Source organism: Ovis canadensis, chromosome 5 (genome assembly GCF_042477335.2).
Source record: "Ovis canadensis isolate MfBH-ARS-UI-01 breed Bighorn chromosome 5, ARS-UI_OviCan_v2, whole genome shotgun sequence".
Lineage (NCBI taxonomy): Eukaryota > Metazoa > Chordata > Mammalia > Artiodactyla > Bovidae > Ovis > Ovis canadensis.
The window spans coordinates 96,730,769-96,756,020 of record NC_091249.1 but is presented as its reverse complement, the minus strand read 5'-3'; the positions used below and the strand labels follow the sequence as shown (position 1 = coordinate 96,756,020).

The following is a 25,252-nucleotide window of genomic DNA, read 5'->3' as shown; positions in this document are numbered from 1 at the left end:
AGTAGTAATAGTTGTTGTTCTTGCTGCTGTTGATTTTCAGTGCTGTGTAGTATTTCAAAAAATCAACTATTGTTATGATAGCCAGAATTTTTACTGTAACTATTTACCATCATTTAATTGTATAACATTTTACAAAATTATCACATTTAACTTAAAATTACAAATGAAATTAATAAGGGTGATTTCATATATCAATTTTATTTTTTCTAAGGCATATTAAAATCAATAAACAAAATATTCTTTGTGCATTACTTAAAAACCTCTTAATATTTGTATCAAGACCATCCCCAGGAAAAACAAAACGCAAAAAAGCAAAATGGCTATCCGAGGAGGCCTTATAAATTGTGATGAAAATAACAGAAGTGAAAAGCAAAGGAGAAAAGGAAACATATACCCATTTGAATGCAGAGTTCCAAAGAATAGCAAGGAGAGATAAGAAAGCCTTCCTCAGTTATCAGTGCAAAGAAATAGAGGAAAACAAAAGACTGGGAAAGACAAGACATCTCTTCAAGAAAATTTGAGATATTAAGGGAACATTTCATGCAAAGATGGGCACAATAAAGGACAGAAATGATATGGACCTATCAGAAGCAGAAGATATTAAGAAGAAATGGAAAGAATACACAGAAGGACTGTACGAAAAAGATCTTTGCGACCCAGATAATCACGATGGTGTGATCATTCACCTAGAGCCAGACATCCTGAAATGTGAAGTCAAGTGGGCCTTAGGAAGCATCACTATGAACAAACCTGGTGGAGGTGATGGAATTCCAGTTGAGCTATTTCAAATCCTAAAAGACGATGCTGTGAAAGTGCTGCACTCAATATGCCAGCAAATTTGGAACACTCAGCAGTGGCCACAGGACTGGAAGAGGTCAGTTTTCATTCCAATCCCAGAAAAAAACAATGCCAAAGGATGCTCAAGCTACTGCACAATTGCACTCATCTCACACGCTACTAAAGGAATGCTCAAAATTCTCCAAGCCAGTCTTCAGCAATACATGAACCATGAACTTCCTCATGTTCAAGCTGGTTTTAGAAAAGACAGAGGAACCAGAGATCAAATTGCCAACATTTCCTGGATCATGGAAAAAGCAAGAGAGTTCCAGAAAAACATCTATTTCTGCTTTATTGACTATACCAAAGTCTTTGACGGTGTGGATCACAATAAACTGTGGAAAATTCTGAAAGAGATGGGAATACCAGACCACCTAACCTGCCTCTTGAGAAACCTATATGTAGCTCAGGAAGCAACAGTTCGAACTGGACATGGAACAACAGACTGGTTCCAAATAGGAAAAGGGTACGTCAAGGCTGCATATTGTCACTCTGCTTATTTAACTTCTATGCAGAGTACATCATGAGAAACGCTGGGCTGGAAGAAGTACAAGCTGGAATCAAGATTGTCTGGAGAAATATCAATAACCTCAGATATGCAGATGACACCACCCTTATGGCAGAAAGTGAAGAGGAGCTAAAAAGCCTCTTGATGAAAGTGAAAGAGGAGAATGAAAAAGTTGGCTTAAAGCTCAACATTCAGAAAATGAAGATCATGACATCTGGTCCCATCACTTCATGACAAAGAGATGGGGAAACAGTGGAAACAATGTCAGACTTTATTATTTGGGACTCCAAAATCACTGCAGATGGTGATTGCAGCCATAAAAGGGGGGTTCAGGATTGGGAACTCAGGTGCACCCATGGCAGATTCATGTCAATGTATGGCAAAACCAATACAGTATTGTAAAGTAAAAATAATAATAATAAAATAAATAAAGGTGAAAAATGGCAAAAAAAAAAAAAAAACACCAGACGCCTACTCCTTGGAAGAAAAGTTATGACCAATCTAGACAGTATATTAAAAAGTAGAGACATTACTTTGCCAACAAAGGTCCGTCTAGTCAAGGCTATGGTTTTTCCTGTAGTCATGTATGGATGTGAGAGTTGGACTGTGAAGAAGGCTGAGCACCGAAGAATTGATGCTTTTGAACTGTGGTGTGGAGAAGACTCTTGAGAGTCCCTTGGACTGCAAGGAGATCCAACCAGTCCATTCTAGAGAAGATCAGTCCTGGGTGTTCACTGGAAGGATTGATACTAAAGTTGAAACTCCAATATTTGGCCACCTCTTGCAAAGAGTTGACTCATTGGAAAACACTCTAATTCTGGGAGGGATTGAGGGCAGGAGGAGAAGGGACGACAGAGGATGAGATGGCTGGATGGCATCACTCACTCAATGGACGTGAGTTTGGGTAAACTCCAGGAGTTGGTGATGGACAGGGAGAACTGACGTGCTGCGATTCGTGGGCTCCCAAAGAGTTGGACACACCTGAGCTACTGAACTGAACTGAAGTAGTGGGGAAAATTCTACTACTTGAATTTTCTGGAAAAGAAATCCTTTTGCTCGTAGCAAAAGGGGCTTCTCAGAGAGTCTTTTCTTCTGAATCTCACAGGATGAGGTTTCACATCTTATTACTGCTTTTTGTCTTCTTGGCGCTGTAAGAGAGATCCTTCTGATGCATGACCGGGGACTAAAGTCAAGCAAAGGCAAGAGAACTGAGGAGAAGAGAGGTAGAGTCACCCTGTACTCAGAAGGCACCCCTTCAAGGATTATCATTGCCATGCTCTTGGATGTTTCTTGAACTTTTAACTCCATGCCCTTAAACAATAGGATCTATAGCAATTGTAAGTAGTTCCAGGATTTCTTTATTTCTCCAGCCTTTCCTCTTTCTCTCTCACCCTCTCTCCCTCTTTTCCTCCTTCCTTTCTTCCCTTGCTTTTATTGTTAAAGAACAAAACTAAAAAAAAAATTAAAGCAAGAAGGAATGTTCCAACAAAACTCTTCTGAGAAAATGGTGATAGTGGAATATCCAAATATGAATAATTCCTCAATTGAGGATGCAGTGTGTAATTTCTTTGACTGCTGTGAATTATGACATCCTGCCTGAAGAGTGTCTGTATTGATCCTGGAAATTCTTCTCGATTTTATCATGCCAATAAAGATACTAAAATTGAACTCAACTCCCAATAGTATTAGAAATGGCTTATTTAGTAATTAAGTAATTACATTAAAAAGCTTGAAACATAATTATATTAATCAAAGTGAGAAACATGATAAGGGATTTGAAATGAACATAAAATAGATTCTCTTTCCAGAAGTAAACTAAATCACAGTAGCTTATAAGCTTACATCAGTAACTAGTGGCTTCATGGGAAAATCAAAGGTGTATAAATCATTCATGAGGGATCCTCTGAACATAAGCATTAGTCTTCTTTCTGTGATAAACTATGTCTCTTTTTTATTTTAAGTGACAGTTAAAGGAACATTCTAATTTCATGTCAAATTTCATGTTAATAATCTGATGCTTTCAAACAGTCAATTTTTTCTATTTCTCTTCTTTTAGGAAGACCCAGAAAAGATGAATTTTAAGTTGTCTAGATAAAATTTGAAGAATAAATTAGGTAAGACCAGTACTGTGTCATGGGCTTCCCTGGTGGCTCAGACAGTAAAGAAACTGCCTGCAATGCAGGAGACCTGGGTTCGATCCCTGGATTGGGAAGATACCTTGGAGGAGGGCACCCACTCTGGTATTCTTGCCTGGAGAATCCCACAGACAGAGGGGGCTGGCAGGCTACAGTCCATGGGGTCACAAACAGTTGGCAACTAAGCACAGCACAGGGCTGTGTCATAAGTTTGCAGTTTAACTCACACCAATTGGCCCTCTGCTTTGAATATAATAGTGAAGTGAAAGTTGCTCAGTCCTGTCCGACTCTTTGCAACCCCATAACTATACAGCCCATGGAGTTCTCCAGGCCAGAATGTTGGAGTAGGTAGTTGTTCCCTTCTCCAGGGGATCTTCCCAAATTAGGAATCAAGGCCAGGTCTCCCGCATTGCAGGCAGATTCTTTACCAGCTGAGCCAGCAGGGAAGCCCTGAATATAACAGGGGTGATGAAACATTTCAACTCAAGGAGTTACTGAATGCCTAAGATAGTTTTCTCAGAATTGGGCTGTATAAGTGATCTAGACCACTAATTACATTTCGATAATATTTTTATGGTTGCCTATTCCATGGATATTACTTCATTTCCTATCAGGTTCTAGATCAAAGAATAAGAAATCAGATTTCATGGGGTTGAATATAGGTGTTATTACATATTAGATGTGGAATTTCAAGTGAGTTATTTAACCTTACTTTTTATTCACTACTTGTTTCTAATCACAAAGTGACTGATAATAGTAGTAGTATGTTGATACTAGTATGCATGTCATATGGTTGATGGGAATAGACTGAGTTCCTAAAGAGCACATTTTTAGCACTAAGTAAATATGCTCACTAAACATCATAACGCTCACTAACCTCTGTTACTTTCAGTTCAACCTTGGTAGTTATCATTTCTTCTTCTACCTAGCTGCTAATTGGATTTTAAAATGTTAAGAGATTTTTAAGTAGATTCTTTTCTTATTTCAAAAAAGCGCTGCACAAAATTTTGGGAAGTATTACAAAATAAAGATAAACATGATGAAGAATATTTGAATATTTTGATTACTCCCTATGTAGAGATGGCTGTTCTTGATCTCTTTGCATATACCTTTCCAGATCTTTCTTTTCTTCTCTCCAACTCTAGAAAGAGCTTATAGAGTATTTCCTGCTTTTTCATTTAACACAGGATTTTGATATGATCCAACAGCATTCATATATTGACTCTATGCTTACAAATTGTATGATCTCCTGTAAAGAGTTACTCCATCCTCAAGGTTAGGGAGAAGAGGGTAAGGATGGAAGGTAGGTCTTTTGAAGACCCTTTAGTATGCAGTGACGTGCCTCTTGAGTTTCCTAACCCTGGGTCTGGGAAAAAAAATTGCCAACAGCAATCTCACTTTGTGGCCCACATTCAGAATAGAATTAAAGAGTCTCCATGTTTGTGTATCTTGTAGATTAGTTATACAGTTAAGCAGATCATCCCTTATTTTTTCTTCTCACGTAACAAAACTCACAGTTTTTATTTTGTTGGAACTAAGTTCTAAATTGCATATATTAAGGAGGAATGGAAATCATATGTATATAATGCTTACGATAATGTAGGTTAATTTGCAAACAGTCCTAACCCAATGACGTGAACCTTAAAGAAGAGTTCAGTTCAGTTCAGTTCAGTTGCTCAGTCGTGTCTGACTGTTTGTGACCCCGTGAATTGCAGCACACCAGGCATCCCTGTCCATCACCAACGCCTGGAGTTCACTCAGACCCACGTCCATCGAGTTGGTGATGCCATCCAGCCATCTCATCCTCTGTCGTCCCCTTCTCCTCCTGCCCCTAGTCCCTCCCAGCATCAGAGTCTTCCAATGAGTCAACTCTTTGCATGAGGTGGCCATAGTATTGGAGTTTCAGCTTTAGCATCATTCCTTCCAAACAAATCCCAGGGCTGATATCCTTCAGAATGGACTGGTTGGATCTCCTTGCAGTCTAAGGGACTCTCAAGAGTCTTCTCCAACACCACAGTTCAAAAGCACCAATTCTTCGGCACTCAGCCTTCTTCACAGTGCAACTCTCACATCCATACATGACCACTGGAAAAACCATAGCCTTGACTAGACGGACCTTTGTTGGCAAAGTAGTGTCTCTGCTTTTGAATATGCTATCTAGGTTGGTCATAACTTTCCTTCCAAGAAGTAAGCATCTTTTAATTTCATGGCTGCAATCACCATCTGCAGTGATTTTGGAGCCCCAAAACATAAAGCCTGACACTTTTCCACTGTTTCCCCATCTATTTCCCATGAAGTGATGGGACCAGATGCTGTGATCTTCGTTTTCTGAATGTTGAGCTTTAAGCCAACTTTTTCATTCTCCTCTTTCACTTTCATCAAGAGGCTCTTTAGTTCTTCTTCACTTTCTGCCATAACGGTGGTGTAATCTGCCTATCTGAGGTTATTGATATTTCTCCCGGCAATCTTGATTCCAGCTTGTGCTTCTTCCAGCCTAGCGTTTCTCATGATGTAATCTGCATAGAAGTTAAATACGCAGGGTGACAATATACAGCCTTCATGTACCCTTTTCCTATTTGAAACCAGTCTCTTGTTCCATGTCCAGTTCTAACTGTTGCTTCCTGACCTGCATACAGGTTTCTCAAGAGGCAGGTCAGGTGGTCTGGTATTCCCATCTCTTTCAGAATTTTCCACAGTTTATTGTGATCTACACAGTCAAAGGCTTTGGCATAGTCAATAAAGCAGAAATAGATGTTTTTCTGGAACTCTCTTGCTTTTTCCATGATCCAGGAGATGTTGGCAATTTGATCTCTGGTTCCTCTGCCTTTTCTAAAACCAGCTTGAACATCTGGAAGTTCACGGTTTACGTACTGCTGAAGCCTGGCTAGGAGAATTTTGAGCATTCCTTTACTAGTGTGTGAGATGAGTACAATTGTGTGGTAGTTTTAGCATTCTTTGGCATTGCCTTTCTTTGGGATTGGAATGAAAACTGACCTTTTCCAGTCCTGTGGCCACTGCTGAGTTTTCCAAACTTGACAGGATATTGAGTGCAGCACTTTCACAGCATCATCTTTCAGGATGTGAAATAGCTCAACTGGAATGCCATCACCTCCACTAGCTTTGTTCGTAGTGATGCTTTCTAAGGCCCACTTGACTTCACATTCCAGGATGTCTGGCTCTAGGTGAGTGATCATACCATCGTGATTATTTTGGTCATGAAGATCTTTTTTGTACAGTTCTCTATTAGTGATATTCTAGATTGGGATAATAATATTGAAAGGATATTAGGCAATGTCAATAAAATTTTCTGAAGCAAACACTTACTTATAAGGTTATATTCCCAGTATAAACACCATTTATGTTTATTTGTATAAAACAAATATAAGAGTACTGACTTGTATATTTCGGAAAGATACAAAAGAATGAGCTAACAGTGGGCTTTCCTGGTGGCTTGGATGATAAAGAATCTGATGCAGTGCTGGAGACCTGGGTTTGATCCCTGGATTGGGAAGATCCCTTGGAGAAGGGAATGGCAACCCACTCCAGTGTTCTTCCTTGGAGAATTCCATGGACAGAGGAGCCTGGCAGGCTACAGTCCAAGGGGTTGCAAAAAGTTGGATACAACTGAGTGAACTTCACTACAGTGGCTACTGCTAGGGTTCAAGAGTGAAATGCAGAGAAGGGTCCAGTTTCCCTGTTTCGCATGTGGCTATCCTTTTTTTTCCCCCTAGAACATATACTGTTTTTAGAATTAGGAAAAATGTGGAATTTTAACATAATGCTATAAAGTGGTAATTAATAGTTCAGGTTCTTGATTTAATTATGTTGCCAGAATTCACATGCTCTGAATATAGGCAATTGTTTTGATTTTTTTCTAAATATGAAGGTGCTTGGATCACAGTAAGTGATCAATAAAATGAAGGTGTTGTTATTATTAACTTAAAGTCTAAGGAAAAAAGCCTTTATGTTCATGTTTGTATACAATACAGACTTAAACAACAGAATGACAGTAATATCAGTGTGTGAAATGTTACCTGGATTTTACCTCTTTCTAGCCAAATTGCTGGTGAGATATTCTACCTCACTTTTCTAAAAGCTTTATTTCTATTGCAAGTGTTTCATTATTTTCAAGTAATTGTCATCATTGTATTTCTTGTGCTAATAGAACTTATGTATAAGTTCATTCAAATATGAATATGATACTCTTTCCCCATATATATGCGTATATTTGTATGTGTGTGTATATATCCTACTGTGAACCAGGTGTTATTCTAGTGCTTGCTATCATTGACTCAAGCAATGATTCATATGTTGTTCATCCACTTAATTTTCCAAGAGGCTGAAATTATCCAAAAATGAGAAGGTAGACAACACATAATAATACGAAATAACTGACTTCTAGTCAGAGAATGAAAAGAACTTTTAAAAATAAAGAATTTGAAGCAGCAAATAGAAAGGTGAAGGAAAACAGGGGCAAGGGAAATCACTCCAACAGGCATAGTTTCTTATTCCTGGAGCCATGCTGACTACCTGGGAATTTTATTTTGCCCTTGTTATTCTATGCCTTTACATTCTGGAACTTCAGTAAATTTCAGTTTTTCATAAATAAAATGAGGCTTATTAACAATATCAGCAAAGTTTATCATGGGCATATTATGAAGATTAAATGATATAATACCCATAAAGCACGTAGTATAGTGTTTGCTACATAGTCACCAAAATATTAACTAATATTACTATACAATAATGAAATATTCTAACATTGGCTGAATTATGTAATGATAGACTCAAAGGATATATGAAAATTTAAGCAAGCAAGTAAATATATCAAATTGTTTATCAGGAATCTATTTACGGAGAGTGGCCTATCAAAGTAATTTATGTTTCTTTTAAGGTTGTTTTATCTTTGGATAAACGATATAAATTCTGAAATGTTAGAGATTACCTGAAATTAGAGCATTCGGCAGCTATTCTATAAAATGTTGCTTTCATGTGAAAATATTACTGTAAAAGATAAATATGAAATCATTCACTTTTTATAAAATTTAATCAAGATCTAAATCAGACTTGTAAAATATGACTGATATTCTGTAAGTTAGATAGGTGTTTCTACTGCCTATCTTTAGCTGAAAAAGAACTAGTTTTAATTTTTGTGATTTCTTTCCTCCACGCACCAAATGGAGGAACATATATAGTCAGGTTCAGTGGCACAGTGTATAAACATGTTATTTAATGAAACGATTGATTACTTTAAACGTTCTAGCAGTAAACAGTCGGGACTGCCCTTAAAACAGTGAAATATATTGCTTCAACTTTTGCATGCTGGAGTTTGAAACTATCATTTTACTGCTGTCTTAAATTATGACTTTTAAAAATAAGATTCTAAATAAAACACAAAATTAGACTTTGCAAATTTTTTCTCTAACTTTAGCATTACATACCCTTTCTACCTGAAAAACATAATTAAATGGGTAATGTGATGATTGATAAAATGTCCTGGTGTTTCTTGAGTCACTATGCTTAATAAGTGATCAATATAGCCAATTTCTTGTTCTACTCATTTTCCTTGGAGATTATGTGTCTTCTGTGGCTGTGCAGCTTTACATTTAGAAACGAAATAATTCACAGTCTAAGGTCTAAAAATGAAGGCAATGTGAATCTTCAACCATTGCATATGGCACTGGATTTCATCTTCTTTGTAGCAGCTGATTGTTTTTGTAAAGTCAGTGTGAGTTTGCTTTCTTGACAAGGATTGATGGACTAAGTGTTATCATCATGATGTACTGAATTATTTATATACAGCAGCCAAATTCTATCTTTCAGTTTGTCCTTTGCTGTCAACTGAAGAACTATGATAGTCTCTGAAAGAACAACTCACTGGGTTTAGAATGTTTTCATAATTAGAAAAATATATAATCTTAGAGCATAACACACAATAAGTTATCTTATTTATGCATTAAAAAATCCAAAGCAGTCAGGTGTCACTCTTTTGTTGACCTCCATCACACCTGTCTGGTAACACAACAAACCTGGGTCAGGGTCGTCTTCCTGCCTGAGCACCAGCTATTGTCCTCTACCCAGATAACAAGGTTGGGTACGTGTTGCTGGTGTCAGTTCTTGACTCCAAGCCTAGCTGGGGCCTACTCCTTTCCCTCAGGCTTTTTTCTATGCTTTCCAGGCAGCAACCTTCTATTTACTGCAAGTACATATTCAGTTTAGTTCAGTTCAGTTCAGTTGCTCAGTTGTGTCCAACTCTTCGCGACCCCATGAATCGCAGCACACCAGGCTTCCCTGTCCATCACCAACTCCCGGAGTTCACTCAGACTCACGTCCATAGAGTCGGTGATGCCATCCAGCCATCTCATCCTCTGTCATCCCTTTTTCTTCCTGCCCCCAATCCCTCCCAGCATCAGGGTCTTTTCCAATGAGTCAACTCTTTGCATGAGGTGGCCAAAGTACTGGAGTTTCAGCTTTAGCATCATTCCTTCCAAAGAAATCCCAGGGCTGATCTCCTTCAGAATGGACTGGTTGGATCTCCTTGCAGTCCAAGGGACTCTCAAGAGTCTTCTCCAATACCACAGTTCAAAAGCATTAATTCTTCGGCGCTCAGTACATATTACTTACAGTCTACTCTTCTCAAGCCTATGATCCCTTCATATTTTCAGCAGCCCTGCTACACAGAGAAGCCACCAGAAAACTCCCTCAATTTGTCTAAAGCATCTGTAAACATATAGACACCCAAGTTGTATTATATCAGATCCCTCCTCGTGCCAAAGGTGATTCCTTCCATATATCTCTGAAGCCCATCCTTCACAGTGTTCCCTCATAGCTCAGTTGGTAAAGTATCCACCTGCAATGCAGGAGACCCTGGTTCAATTTCTGGTTCAGGAAGATCCCTTGGAGAAGGGAAAGGCTACCCACCCCAGTATTCTGACCTGGAGAATTCCATGGACTGTATAGTCCATGGGGTCACAAAGAGTCAGACACAACTGAGTGATTTTCAGACCCTTCTGAGCATTTCCTTCTCTACTGTCCCTTTGACTTCTTCTGTTCTGATAGCTGCTTCCCATCAATGCCAGAACACTTATCAGGTTTCTGCCATTTTAAATACATTTCCAGCTCTCTCCCACACAGTTGTCTTTTGGATAGCATTTTATTTGAATAAAATGATCAGACACCAATCTTTGCCATGGGGAGAATTTGGTGAAAAAGTTGAAATGATTCCACACTTAAGAGAGTTTACAAGTGTGCCGTGCTTAGTCACTCAGTCATGCCCAACTCTTTGTAACCCCGTGGACTATAGCCTGCCAGGCTCCTCTGTCCATGGGGATTCTCCAGGCAAGAATACTGGAGTGGGTTGCCATTTCCTTCTCCATTACAAGGTAGAAACATGTATCTGCTTCTAGATCATATTTCCAGAAACACCTCTAAGAATTTGTGTTTGTATTTCCATGATTTAAAAGATCGATTTTATGCTGTTTTCTCGATCTCTAAACTGAATCTTTCTCCATGGATTCAAATCCATAAAATTACCCTCTCACTAAATATCTCCAAGTGGATGGCTATAGGCATTTTTGTCCAAGCATTTCCAAAACAGAAATCTTCACTCCCCTTCATCACCATCACCAAAGTTGCTCCTTAGACCATGTTTTCTATCAAAATGAAAGGCAGAGTTTTTTGTTAAAGTTTAATATGAGTTTCATCCTTAGTTCTTCTCTTTCTTTTCAGCCATCCCATTGGCTCTATGAATTTCCTCTCTCCATGTGTCTGTTGGGATCCACTTCTCTCCGTTAGTACTCTAAGGCAAGTCAGCAGTCCCTTCTGCCAGACTAAAATTTGCCACTTTCTCACTGGTCTGTCACCCTTAGACTTTACCTCTTGTAATCCATTCTCCACATTGCTTCCAGGGTGAATTATCATATCATCCTTCTGATTAGACCCCTAAATGGCTGTCCTTTATACTCAGGAATGCCCAGACTCCTTAAGAAAGTGAAGTCGTTCAGTCGTGTCTGACTCTTTGCGACCCTGTGGACTATAGCTGACCATGTTCCTCCGTCCATGGGATTTTCCAGGTGAGAATACTGGAGTAGGTTGCCATTTCTTTCTCCAGATCTTCCCGACCCAGGGATTGAACCTGGATTTCCTGCATTGTAGGCGGACACTTTACCGTCTGAGCCACCAGGGAAATCTCAGACTCCTTAGGAGTGTCTTACAGACACTGCACACCCTGAGCAACGCCTGTTCTTCAGTCTTGCCTCTGCATTTCTGTTCTCTGTCTTCTGTCTAGCTAAAATGAGTTTCATCCTGTTTCTTAAGCAGGGCTCTGGCTCTGCTCCCTACATGTGCACATGTGTTCCCCTCTGTAGGGGATCTCTGGGTCAGCCCTTTGCCTGGCTGGTTTCCATTAATCCTCTTGTTTTGAATTGAAGATCACTTGCCCTGGGAGAGCTTCCTAACTCACAGGGCAGAGTTTGGTGCTGCTCCTGCACGATCCTTTGGCACCAGGAGTTTCCCTTCTCATAGACCTAACATGCCCTGGTAACCACCTGTCAACTTATCTTTGTCTTTTGTTAGACTCTAAAGAACAGGTGATTGTCCATCAGGGGCCCCATTATATGTGCAGCAATTATCTCTTAATGTCATGTAAATGGGCTTCAGTTAATATTAACTTGATGAATATTCTTCACAGGTAGAAATAATATAGTCCAAAAATACTTGGGAATTCCATGATATGGTTGAATTAGCTGGTGATTTATAAAGTTCCAGCTAATTATTCCATGGAAATTCAATATGTTAGTAGTAAGTAGTATCTGTTCTGCTCTCCCTAACATGGCTGCATGCCTTTATTTTCAATTTGCTGATTCTGACTTCCTGCAGGTTTTTTTTTTTTTCCATAACTCATTCTGAACTACCAAGAAAGCTAGTCTAATAAATTCTTTTCTCTTTTGCCTTCCTCTCAATTGAAAACAGGAAAATACAAACTTTCTGCCTTCCTCATATTCTCTTATTTGTTTTCCTTCTCTTTAATAAGTTGAAAAGTTTGGATGAGCTTTAAGAAATGCAGATATCTGTTTTCTAACCCCAGTGATTCTGACTTAATTGGACTGGGCATCAGGAATTTTAAAAACTCCCCTGTGATTCTAATATTCAGCAAAGTTTGAGAACCACTGTGTTAGATCATCTCTAATGTCCTTTTCAATTCTAAAAACTCTAGATTTTGTTATTTTAAGGGACTCTCTAGAGTGTTTTAAAATACAAAATATGCCAAAAGCCTCTTTCAAAATGTAGAGCCCAAAATATTTTTATATTTTCCTTCCATTAGCCTTGATTGAAGCTGTGTGGTAAAGGATGTAAAATTCAAATAGTCAACATTCAAAATTATTGCTGATTTCCTTCTGACTCTCTTCAATACTATATTTCTCTCACATTTAAAAAGTTATCTAAGAAGAAAAAAACTGTCTTTAAAAATAGTGGGATAAACCACTGGCTAACAGCTAAGAAGGACTTCCCTATTGGTTCAGCAGTAAAGAATCTGCCTGCAATGCAGGAGATGTGGGTTCAGTCCTTGGGTTGGGAAGATCCCCTGGAGAAAGAAATGACAATCCATTCTGATATTCTTGCCTGGGAAATCCCATGGACAGAGGAGCCTGGGGGCCTATGCCATGAGTCCAGTGGGGTGCAGTGTCAGACAGGACTTAGAGACTAAACTCCAAAAACAACTAAGAAACATCCTGCTTTAAATTAGCTTTAGGGTATCCTTGGGTGAGTCTACAAAGTTTCCTTGTTCTTTCATTAAATTTAAGTGTGTCTTCCGAAGCTGCATGTGGTCATTTGGGAGTCCTGTGGACATCAAGGTGTTAATTTTTCTTTTGTTAACGAGTGTATCGCATGGTTTTTCCAGTGAAATGACACATTCTCTCAACACTAATATTCTTATTTTTTTAATCTTATTTCTTTCTCTTCCAAATTGCAGAATGGTCTGAAACATCAACTAAAATTTGTTTTTAAAGCACAAATGAAGCTAGCAATCACACCAAACCTTTTGAACTGTGTTTTGCTCTGTTTTTTTTTTTTTAATTTAAACTGTCCACTTTTTTAAGCTTTAGCTTGTGAAGAAAGACTTTAAAATAAAAGTCTGTGCATCAAATTGATTAGAGCATGCAACAAATAAAATTGTAGTATTCAGCATAAATGGTCTCTCAAGAGGCACCGAAGTAAATTCAGTCCTACTGTTGATTCAAAAGTGACATTTATTTTGTTCTGTACAATTTCACTGGCAGTAAGTCATAAGGGTGCTAACATTTGTGAGTTTTACCAGGTTGACTATGCAAATTCTCCTGAACTTTATCTCATTTTAACTAGAGTTATTGCTCACTTGTGTATGAGAAGTGGCTCATTTTGCCAAGTACTCTGCTTTAAGATTGGTTCAAATTCTAACTTGTGCAATTGAAGACAAAGCTTTTGTTTTCTTTCAGTTTTAAATGAAGGGATGGTATAGCTGCCAAGTTCAATGGAGAGCAATAAACGGAAGATGAGGTTGTCCTGGTTGTAGAACATGAATTTAAATGTTCTCTTGTATCTCACTGTGGTTCTGATTTGCATTTCTCTGATGATTAGGGATGTTGAGCATCTTCTCAAGTGCCGGTTGACCTTCTGCATGTCTTTTTTTTTTTTTTGGTAAAATGTCTACTCAGGTCCCTGTCTGATTTTTAATCAGATTGTTTGCTTTTTGTTTTTGATATTAAGTTATATGAGTTCTTTATGTATTTAGGATATCAACTCCTTATCAGATATGTCATTTGTAAATATCTTCTCCCATTCAATAGGTTGGCCTTTTCATTTTGTTGATGGTTTCCTTTGCTGTGCAGAAGCTTTTTACATGGATGTAGTCCCATTTGTTTATCTGTGCTTCTGTTGCCCTTGCCTGAGGAGACATAATCCCCAAAATTGTGCTAATAATGGTGTTAAAGGGACTAGAGCCTATTTTATTATTGGAGTTTTATAGTTCCAGGTCTTGCATTTAAATCTTTAATCCATTTTAAATTTATTTTGTATGTATAGTGTAAGGAAGAAGTCCTTTCATTCTGTGCGATGTAGCTGCCCAGTCTTCCCAACACCGTTTATTGAAGAGGCTGTTTTTCCCCCAATGAATATCCTTGCCTCCTTTGTCATAGATTAACTGATCATGTAAACTTGGACCTAGAGGGTATTAAGCTAAGTGAAATAAGTCAGACAGAGACATACAAATATAATATGATTTCACTATAATGTAGATCTAAAGAATGGAACAAATGAACAAGGGGAATTCCTTGGTGGTCTAGTGATTAGGACTCTGAGCTGTCACTACTAAGGTTGGGGTTCGATCCCTGCTAAGGGAACTAAAATCCCACAAGTCCCATAGTACAGCCAAAGAAACAAAAGCAAGTGAATAAACAAAATAGAAACAGACTCAGATACAGAGAAGCAACTGGTGGTTGCAGGGGGGAGAGTGTTGGAAGATGGGAGAAATGTGTGGAGGGGGTTAAGAGGTGCAAACTTCTAGCTATAAAATAAAAGTCACAGGGAAGTAATATTACAATACTGGGAATATAGTCAGTAATATTATAATAACTCTGTGTGGTGACATGTGGTATCTAGACTTGTTGTGATCATTTTGTAGTGTATGAAAATACTAAATCACTATGTTTGTTGTTCACTTGAAACTGTATAATATTATTTGTCAATTATAATTGTATTAAAAAAGATCCAAAGTAAAACAAACAAAATATATTCTCCATTTACTTAACCACATATAAATATGTACTGTGACAATTGTTACATTTAGTTTGCAGAGATGTTGAAGAAATTAATATTAATATCGTGTTAGTGTAGCTATATGTTTTAGAGATTTGTTACTACATTTTTGTTTTTAATTTTGCATCTGTATACAAATTTTCTTTCAGAAATGAGAGGGCAGGGATGAAGGTACAGACATATTGTAGGTGGCTTCTTGGATTGCTAAAGGAACAAAGGAAATGGAGATGCATGCATTCATCCAAATAAATTATTCATATATTTACAACACTATGTTAATACAGTACTGTATACCTATATTAATATCTAAAAAATAGAAATAAAATAGTATATTTTCAGTAGATGTTTGATAATATAGTAAGAGTAGGCTTAGAAGAAATGTCCTTGATTATCACAAGGACAGAGAATCAAATGTGGGGCGTTAGTTATAACTTGGTTCCTGCTGAAACTCTGTTGCTGACAAAAAACATTTAGTGACACCTTATCACTGTATTCTGGACACTCTGGCCTCCTTCGTATTGCTTGACTTCATCACTCTCTTGCCTATCACTCAGGCCACACACTTGCTATTCCCTCTGCCTAGAAGACTCTTCCTTAGGTTTTAACATGACTGGCTAATGTTCAGCTTCAGCTCAAGTGGCACCTCTTAAAGAAGCGTTTCTTGACTGGGTGTCTTAAGTAACTAGTTGTATTTACTGCCCCTCTCTTCAGTTTGTTCTCCTCTTACCTTTCCCCCACCCCAACGTGGTTTTTGTTGCAGTGGACCATGCCTCGCTTATTTGTCAGTTTCGTATGTGCAGCCCCTCCACTATACTATGAATTTCAGGAATGTAGGGTTCATATGTGTCTTCATCTAGGCCACATTCCCAGTGTCTAATGTTTGGTTCCTGGAGTATCAATACCTGATAACTGAGTCAGAGGTTCTCTGATTTGTAAACTGGAGATAAGCAGTAATATGTAAAGAAAACTCAATGCATAAACCATCAGATAGTTACATATCAATGAGGCAAATTAGCTGTTCTGTCCACCCGATTCCCAGGTTAGTGCCAACATAGAATTTTTTCCTTTTCCCTACATCACAAGTTGCATGGCTGTATACTGAGCTCACAGAAAAACACAACCACAATCATAATGGTACAAATTTTAGTGTTTTTTTTTTTCTTTTCTGCACTCTCTTCTGCAGTGCTGGATTTTATAGATTCATATACACTTTGCGATTTTGGCTAAAAGATCAGGCAATTGCTAATAAAGTGAAATAAGACAATCCCTAAATCATTTTGAACAGGAGGTGACTGGCAACAGGTGGTGGGTCAGTGAGAAGAATGAGGAGGACACGGAGCACAGTCAGGATGGTCCTAGTCCAAACAGAACTCTGGAGAGTGGGGGAGAGAGAAGGCAAATGGGAAGTTAAATTTAGCCTGCAATGATTTCTTGCCCCTGGGAAAAATAATTGCTGCATTCGATTGCCAAAAGGCAAATCGGCATCAGCTTAATTTGCCTGAGTCTGCCATAAACTGCAGATGGAATCATAAAACATAGTTAGATTCAAATTAAACACATCTGTCCTAATCTAAAGCAGGTGAGGCCAGCCAGCCAAGAAGCATCAAGGTATAACACTGCACACAGATTACAATCTGCAGAGGTATATTTCAGGAACCTGCTGACAGTGAAATAAAGAACCATGAAAGCGTGTGCTGTCCTGTTTTCCGTTCCTGAGCCTGACTTCTTGTACAGTTGCCATCTTAGACTTAAAAGACTCTACCAACGCATCCACTGGGAAACAAAGACAACAAAGCACTGACTTGAAATCCAGAAGTCAGTTGCATTTTAATCAGGATTCTTAAGCTGATGCTTTTTCAGATTAATTGAAATGACAGAGAATCAGAAGTCCCTGAAGTACATTTGAATTAGACTTAAAATTTTAGCCAGAAAGGGTTTGTTTCTACTTAAGGTATCAGCCTTAAAATTAAAAGACGTTTAAAAGATTAATTAAAAGATGACTGAGCAACTTCACTGTCACAACTCACTCCGTTTCCCTTGCCTTGAAAATCCCATGGACAGAGGAGCATGGTGCAGTCAGGCATGACTGAGCAACTTCACTTTCACTTTCACTCCTTGGAAGGAAAGCTATGACCAAACTAGGCAGCATATTAAAAAGCAGAGACCATTACTTTGCCAACAAAAGTCCGTCTAGTCAAAGCTATGGTTTTTTCCAGTAGTTATGTATGGATGTGAGAGTTGGACTGTAAAGAAAGCTGAGCGCTGAAGAATTGATGTTTTTGAACTGTGGTGTTGGAAAAGACTCTTGAGGAGTCTGCAAGGAGATCCAATCAGTCCATCCTAAAGGAAATCAGTCCTGAATATTCATTGGAAGGACTGATGTTGAAGCTGAAGCTCCAGTACTTTGGCCACGTGATGCGAAGAGCTGACTCATTTGAAAAGACCCTGATGCTGGGAAAGATTGAAGGCTGGAAAAGAAGGGTACTACAGAGGATGAGATGGTTGGATGGCATCACTGACTCAATGGACATGAGTTTGAGTAAACTCTGGGAGTTTACTCCCGGAGTGATGGACAGGGAGGCCTGGCGTGCTGCATTCCATGGGGTCGCAAAGAGTCATACATTACTGAGCAACTGAACTGAACTGAAGGTATCAGCCTACTGAGATAGTGGGTGTAGATAAAAGAAAGCTAAGATAACCTGATTTTGACCAAAGTAACTATGTAACTTATCCAAACCAGGACAGCTTTGAGGGTGAAAGAGGACCTTGGTACCCATGGAGGTGCAATATCCTTTCAAGAAAGAACAAGCTGTTTGGCTGCAAAGAATGCACTTAGCTTCCACCGACTTTCTTTGGTAGCACTTTCTTCATGATCCCATTAGAGCGTTAGAGCCTCACTCTGCCTGGGCCTCCTCTTGCCAAAAACTGAGTAAGTGTCAGGTCATTTCTGCCTTTGGGGGATTCCTCTAAGGTGTAATCTTTGCTCTGGAGCTCCCAGGTAGATTAGCTAAGACTTTGTCAATTCTGCATTATAGACTGAGACTCCTAGACTCAGGCTTCCTTCAGTGACCTCCCCGCTTCCCACCGCCACCCATTTCTTTTCACAGGTGTCAGATCTGCGTCACAAGATCCAAGCTTTCCCAGCCCTTTTCTGCTTCTTCCTCATTTTTTCCTGGGTGTTACTTCTTAATAAACTTGCTATACTCTTTGTCTTCATGGAGAACCCAACTGACACAGGGGTGCTGTTAATAATTAGGTGTGGGGAAACATGTATAGCACAGCCTCTAATCACCCTAGGAGAAGGCAATGGCACCCCACTCCAATGCTCTTGCCTGGAAAATCCCATGGACAGAGGAGCCTGGTGGGCTTCAGTCCATGCGGTTGTGAAGAGTCGGACATGACTGAGAGACTTCACTTTCACTTTTCACTTTCATGCATTGAAGAAGGAAATGGCAACCCACTCCAGTGTTCTTGCCTGGAGAATTCCAGGGACAGAGGAGCCTGGTAGGCTGCCGTCTATGGGGTCACACAGAGTCAGACATGACTGAAGTGATTTAGCCGCAGCAGCAGCAGCAGCAGCAGCAGCAGCAGCTAATCACCCTAATTGTGTTTGGATTCTGTTGCGCCCATCTAAACTTTCTTTTTTTTTTTCCTGACATTATCCATCTACCACAGCTACATGTGGGGGCCTTTAATTAATCTCAGGCAGTCCTCGACATATTAGACCCTAAGTGAATAGACTGGATATACATACTGTTGTGGAAGAGGCCTATCACTATTTTTCTCCTCTTTCTCTCCTGAAGAATCTTCCCTCTTTATTCTCATTTATTTGTTAGTGTGCCCAAGAACTTCTCCTCCCCTTTCCCTTCCCCTTTGTTCTGCTCTCCTCCCCTCCCTTTAATGACTCTCACTGGATTATAGTATTCACATCCATACTTAACAATCTATGTTTTATCAAACACTCTGATTCCATATCTGATCATTCAGTACCTTTATAGGACATTATCATTTTGGATACTCTGCAGACTTCTTAAACACAATAATCCCTTTAACAATGAACCCATTATATTTCCTTACGAAAGACGGCCTTACAGTCGTACAGGCAGGATCTCTGGAAATCAATCCAGATTTTTCGCTCTCCCTCAACCCACATGTCAGTTTGGTCATGATGTCCTCTTAGTTCTACTGGCACATTTTGGTCAAATCTATTACCTCTTTTCTATGTTTCAGAAAGGCGCTGAGTAGATATCAATAATGGTGATAAAATATGGGTTTCCACAATATTAACGTCTTAGATATAAGTCATAAGCAGAAAGAACAAGAAGTACAAAAGAGAAAACAGGTCAGCTGAAGAGCAGCTGGCATCTATGAGCTATAATGAGAGGTAAACAGACCATCCCGTCTCATTGTGACCACATGCATCGTATGACTGGCAGACGCACCAGTAGAAAACCAACTAGATTAAGTACTATCACTTAGAAAGGGCAGCACAAGTACTAAGAAAGGTTTCTTAGGACAACAAAGCTCTGTGTGATGGTGGGTTAACCAAAGGGACCAGACATCGTGGTCTCATGTGGCTCTGGGTGAGCTCACTAAAGGAAACTGGCTGTAGGAGTGAGAGGGATGAGTATGAGAGATCTTGATTTTGGATAAATGTATAAATATAGCCTGTATTCTTGTGAACCTGTAGGATACTGTTCATGCCTTGCCTTTCTCCTGTGGAGATCACTCCTGTCAGTGTAAATAAATCAATATAAACATCCACAATGTTCCTTGATCTGTTGACATTGCTGCAACAACAGATCCTCGTCTGGGGAACGTAGAACTTCTCTTTCTGTAGTGTTCACAATGCACAGAAATATGACTGACATCTTATCAAAAAAAGCTTCAGTGTTAATACTCATCTTTATGCAATGTACAGAGTGAGCAGATGACAATGTTGTTAGTCTGTCTGTACAAAGCTGTGCTTCTTTGCTCACACTGAAGACAGGCAGGATCACACTTTTAAACTAGTAATTTACTTTCTAGACAATCTCAACAGTAATGCCTTTTTTCTAATGGAGGAAGTAGTAATTTGGGAGGACTATCATTTCCTGTCTTATTAGCTAGCATTTATTAACTGGATTGGGTTTAAATGATGCTTACATTGCTTTCCTTGTCCATAGCTACCTCTAAAGAGAGTTAAGAAAGTCATCATTTTTTAGGGGACTACCTCAGAAGATTCATGCGTAGTCCTTTTGCCATTAGCCTTGACTCCTCCATCTGATTCAACACAGTGTTGCCTGAGTCAGCATTCCATAACACCAATGTGATCATATACTTGCTCATATGTAAAGTCCTTTAATGATTTTTCAGTGCCTACATAAAAACTTCAGAATCTGGGGTACAGCATACAAGGCCTTTATCTAGATGACCATGCTAACCTTTTTTTCTACTCATTTCTTTCTATTCATCATACTCTTCTGTGCTTTAATTATACTGGCCTATTTGAAGTTCCTGGGATGCACAGTGATCTTTGTCCTTCATATATGTTATTTTCTTTTCCTGGGATATTAAGCATGTACCTTCTTTTCTTCTGCATCAGTGAACAGCACTGCATCCATTTAGAAGTCTCCTGTGCTCCTATGATTTGGATCATGTATACAGTCATAGTTCTTATTACCATGTGCTGTAATTGTTTCTGTCTTTTTCATCTCCTATAGTGGGATCTGTACTTGTTGATCATAAGGACTGTCTTTATATATGTCTCTTAAGTTACCACTTGGTGCCTATCATTAAATAGGTACTCAAAGAATAGATAGTTGGATGGACAAATGGAGGGATAGTTGAATGACTCACTAGCTAGATATATAAAGAGATAGACAAATAATCTATTGAAATATCTTTACCATTCATCAGCCTCCACTTTCAAATGTACTTGATAGATAATGCTGCCAGAATAGTCTTCTTAAAATATATCTGACCATGTTAAATTTTAAAATACATATTAAAAACATTTGTTCTCTCCTCAGCTGATAATTGGTGATGTCACTTTTTAATCTCCCCTGATCTGACATATTTATACTTTCTCAGTCATTGCCAATCAAATACTCCAGGGTTCAGCCATGCTAAATTCTGTGGTAATCCCAAAGCATATTCTTTCATTCATTTATTAACTTATTTCAGGACTCTTTTTCTAATACCTTATCCAGTGCCAATGTAGTATTTTAGTCTATCATGTTAGTATAGCTAATGACCTGCTTTATAAATTTCACAAATATCTTAACCTCCATTTTCCTTTTTTGTAAAGTTTTAGAGCAGTTAGTCTGGAAAATAGATGAAATAATTCATGAGAAAACTTCTGTAGGGGAATAAAGTTCCTATGAAATACCAAGTAGTAAGGAAGTTGGGGCCCTGCTGCTTTTTTTTTTTTTTTAATTTTGAAAAGCTTCATTCTTTTTTATTCCAGGAGATGGCACCTTCACCTATAAAGCTCCTTTAGAAGTTGTATGGGCTTTTCTGAATCTGATTCACATGCTCTTTCTAAAGCCACAACCGTGACTCTCTGAAGCCTGTTTATCACTCCATACCTAATCGGCACTACTTTGGATCTGTCAGGCTGCTCAGGGATAATATCCTTAAGATTTCTAGAATCTCTTTCTATTTAGCTGAGAGATTCTTTCAGGCTGCACCTGAGTTACATGAAAAGTTTTCACAGAGGTCTTGTAGCTACAGCCTTCATTTGATATTTATGTTGAAGCCATGTCTTTCTGACAAAGCTCTGGATTTGATCTTCCACTGGTTTGAGAAGCTGGGGTTGAGAAATTGTTTTGTTTTCTATCCTAAATCCTGGTGCCTCCCTATTCCTTTACTTTCAAACTCATCAGTTCTTTATTTAGCATGTATATTTCTTATCATACCTTATAAAATACAGTTATTGAATCAAGTGACACTTTTACATTCTGCTTACAAACGCCTTTACTCATTTACAGTAGCTTATTAGGTACATTTGCTTTCACCAAAGTTTCCTCAGGTGATAGTCTTACCAACTGCATCTCTATATGGCACAGAGAACCCATTTTTCTAGCCTTCTGTGGCCATTCTTTCAGTACTTTTCCAGATTCCATCGACTCCCTGTATTAAAGCCATGCCACGTGTTTTTGGTTTTGGTTACTGCACAAGTTATTTCTCTTTCCTTGCATGTTTCCTCTCAGTTCTCATGAGCAGGCTAGGCTGAATTTACTCTCAGGGCTGTGGCAGAGTTCCAAGAAAGGAAGCAGAATTATTCAAATGTTTTATCAAATATCAACTGACTTTAAGTCTCTTAACACCCTACTGGCCAAAGCAAGTCACATGGATAAGCCCAGACTCGAGACATCAAGACATAAACACCCCCTTTATTGAGAGAACTTGCAAAGTTATCAAGCAAAATGTGCAGATATAGATAGGTTATTTATAGGAGTAATTAGCAGACCAGTCAACTACAGACATTTTGGTTAATCTTTAACAAATTAGAAAATCTTTCATTTACACATAATGAAAGAACTCCAAAGTACATTACTTGCTTTTGGTATGCAGTTTAGTATGCAATGTTTGAATTGAAAAATTTCATTTTAACCTTGTTACATACCATTTCTTTTAGAAGCACATGGTTTCAAATGGGTCTTGCCTACCTTATCTGTAAATCTGTATAAAGTATTGTGATTTTACAAAGGAAGATGAGTGGGGGCTATGAAATAATACAGTTTAGTACCTAAGGCAAAAACAGTCAATATCTGTTTCTTTATTTCTCAGGTGATATTTGTGATCCCAATCCTTGTGAACATGGGGGTATCTGCTTGTCAGGATCGTCTGACGGTTCCTTTTCCTGCAAGTGTCCAGATGGCTTCACAGGCCCCAACTGTTCTAGTGTTGTGGAGGTTGGTAAGTGCAAGATTTAAGCATCTCAATAGCTGTCATCGTTGTTTTCATGAATGACTGACATATTTGGAGATGTGTGCGTTATGGGTGCTCTCTATAAGATTGCTGTGTGTTGCTAATTAGTGTAATCTTCTGTTGGTCTCTCAACTGTAACATTTTTATTTAATATTTAAATTATGTTATTATTTGTAGTGCTCACAAATAATTTAAAAATATGACTTAGTGATTAACATTATACTTTAAAGGCACTACATGTATTACGTGAATATAATAAATTTCTTATCTTTGTAATATTAATATACATTTAAATTTTATTTTCACTGGAAAGTAATTTCCAAGTCAATTTAGTCAAGTTAAATAGTCACTGTAAATAAAATAGAAGTTATTTTAATGCCTGAAAATATTCATCAATATTTTATAGCTGTTTTAATCATTATTTTTCTAAGACTATATGATGAAAGAAAAATTATTCCAGCTGGATTGTTCTTCAGAATTTCAAAAACATGCTTGATAAATATCAGTCAGTGATCACATTTCAAAATGTTTTCATGTGTGAAGTACTTCACTGGCATATATCATTATGGATTCAGGATAGCTTCCATAATTTCAAAAGTATTCCCCATTGAGAAGGTAATGGTACTTTAAATAATTTAACACTATGTAAATTTATATAGATATTTTTTCCTCTGATTAAAGGTAATACCATGGTTATGTTTGAAAAAAAATTGTCTTTTTCATGTCAATACTAAGAAGAAAAAAGTAGATTGTATCTGTTCAATACAGGAAAACTAAATTATGTATTGGATTAAAGTTCAGTCAACCAGCATAAACTTTGGAACTCAGAAGTTTTCATAGCATTTTAAAAATAGTTTTGAAGAAGAGAAGTAATTGTGTCTATAGTAAGGGATCAGTGTGTTATTCATCATTGCATCTAATGCAATGATGTATCTGACCTAGTTAATGTGCAATAGGAACCCAATAACTGTTGAATGAATGAAAGAATAATTAAATAAAACCACTAACTAGTCATTTTTGGCTACTACCTTTTACATTTTAGTGTGCTTTACTTTTTAAAGTACAAGTGTATCTCACTTGTATTTTTTATGTTACATTGGTAAGAATGTAGTATATTTGAAAAAGTTAATTATGTTATTGCTAACAGATACTATACTCATTTGATTCATTTCAAAGACAATTCTCTTGTAAATCTTTTATTAACTTGCTGCTAGTTTAGGGGATTTGATGCAGTGTTATAGGAATACAACTTTTAACTACTTTGACAAGTCTCCAAGTATGTACAGTGAGTTTCAGGGTTTAATATGAGGAATCTTTCCTTACAAAAGTCTATATCTCTGAGAAAAATTAGAGTCATAAGTTTTCCTAACAAAAATATATGAATAGAATTAAAATTTAGTGTTATATTTTGAGTCCACTGACCCCAAATCAGCAGTGCCTTAGATTTGTAGTATATAATGTTTTGGTTGCTACTTTACAAAAGTAAAATCTGGAATCAAAGAGGCAAATGTGTTTTAATAATTAAGAAGCCAGTTGTTCAGTTGCTAAACCATGTCTGACTCCTTGCAGTTGCATTGACAACAACATGCCAAACTTCCCTGCCTTTCGGTATCTATAGGAGTTTGCTCAAACTCATGTCCATTGAGTCAGTGATGTCATCCTACTGTCTCATCCTCTGTCACCCCCTTCTCCTTTTGCCCTCAACCTTTCCCAGCATCAGGATCTTTTCCAGTGAGTTGGCTCATTGCATCAGATGGCCAAAGTATTGAAGCTTCAGTTTTAGCATCAGTACTTCCAATGAATATCCCAGGTTGATTTCCTTTAATATTACTTGGTTTGCTCTCCTTGCTATGCAAGGAATTCTCAGGAGTCTTCTCCAGCACCACAATTTGAAGACATCAGTTCTTCAGTTCTCAGCCTTCTTTACGGTCCAACTCTCACATTTGTACATGACACTGAGCAACCAGAGCTTTGACTATGGTGGATATGTATCTTTATAGAATTTTGAAATAAATACTTGAATACTTTGGGCCATATTTTTAAACAACATTTGCCATTTTATCAG

The 25,252-nt window shown here is 38.1% G+C and overlaps 1 protein-coding gene across 2 annotated transcripts in view; it reads left to right on the top strand.

The window, feature by feature from the left end:
• Window positions 1-25,252, top strand: part of EDIL3 (EGF like repeats and discoidin domains 3) — a 476,676-nt gene that overhangs the window by 114,346 nt on the left and 337,078 nt on the right. For both annotated transcript variants that reach the window (XM_069592585.2, XM_069592586.2), the window contains exon 2: window positions 23,047-23,175. In XM_069592585.2, the coding sequence (XP_069448686.1) occupies window positions 23,047-23,175 (129 nt within the window). The remainder of the gene's footprint in view (window positions 1-23,046; window positions 23,176-25,252) is intronic.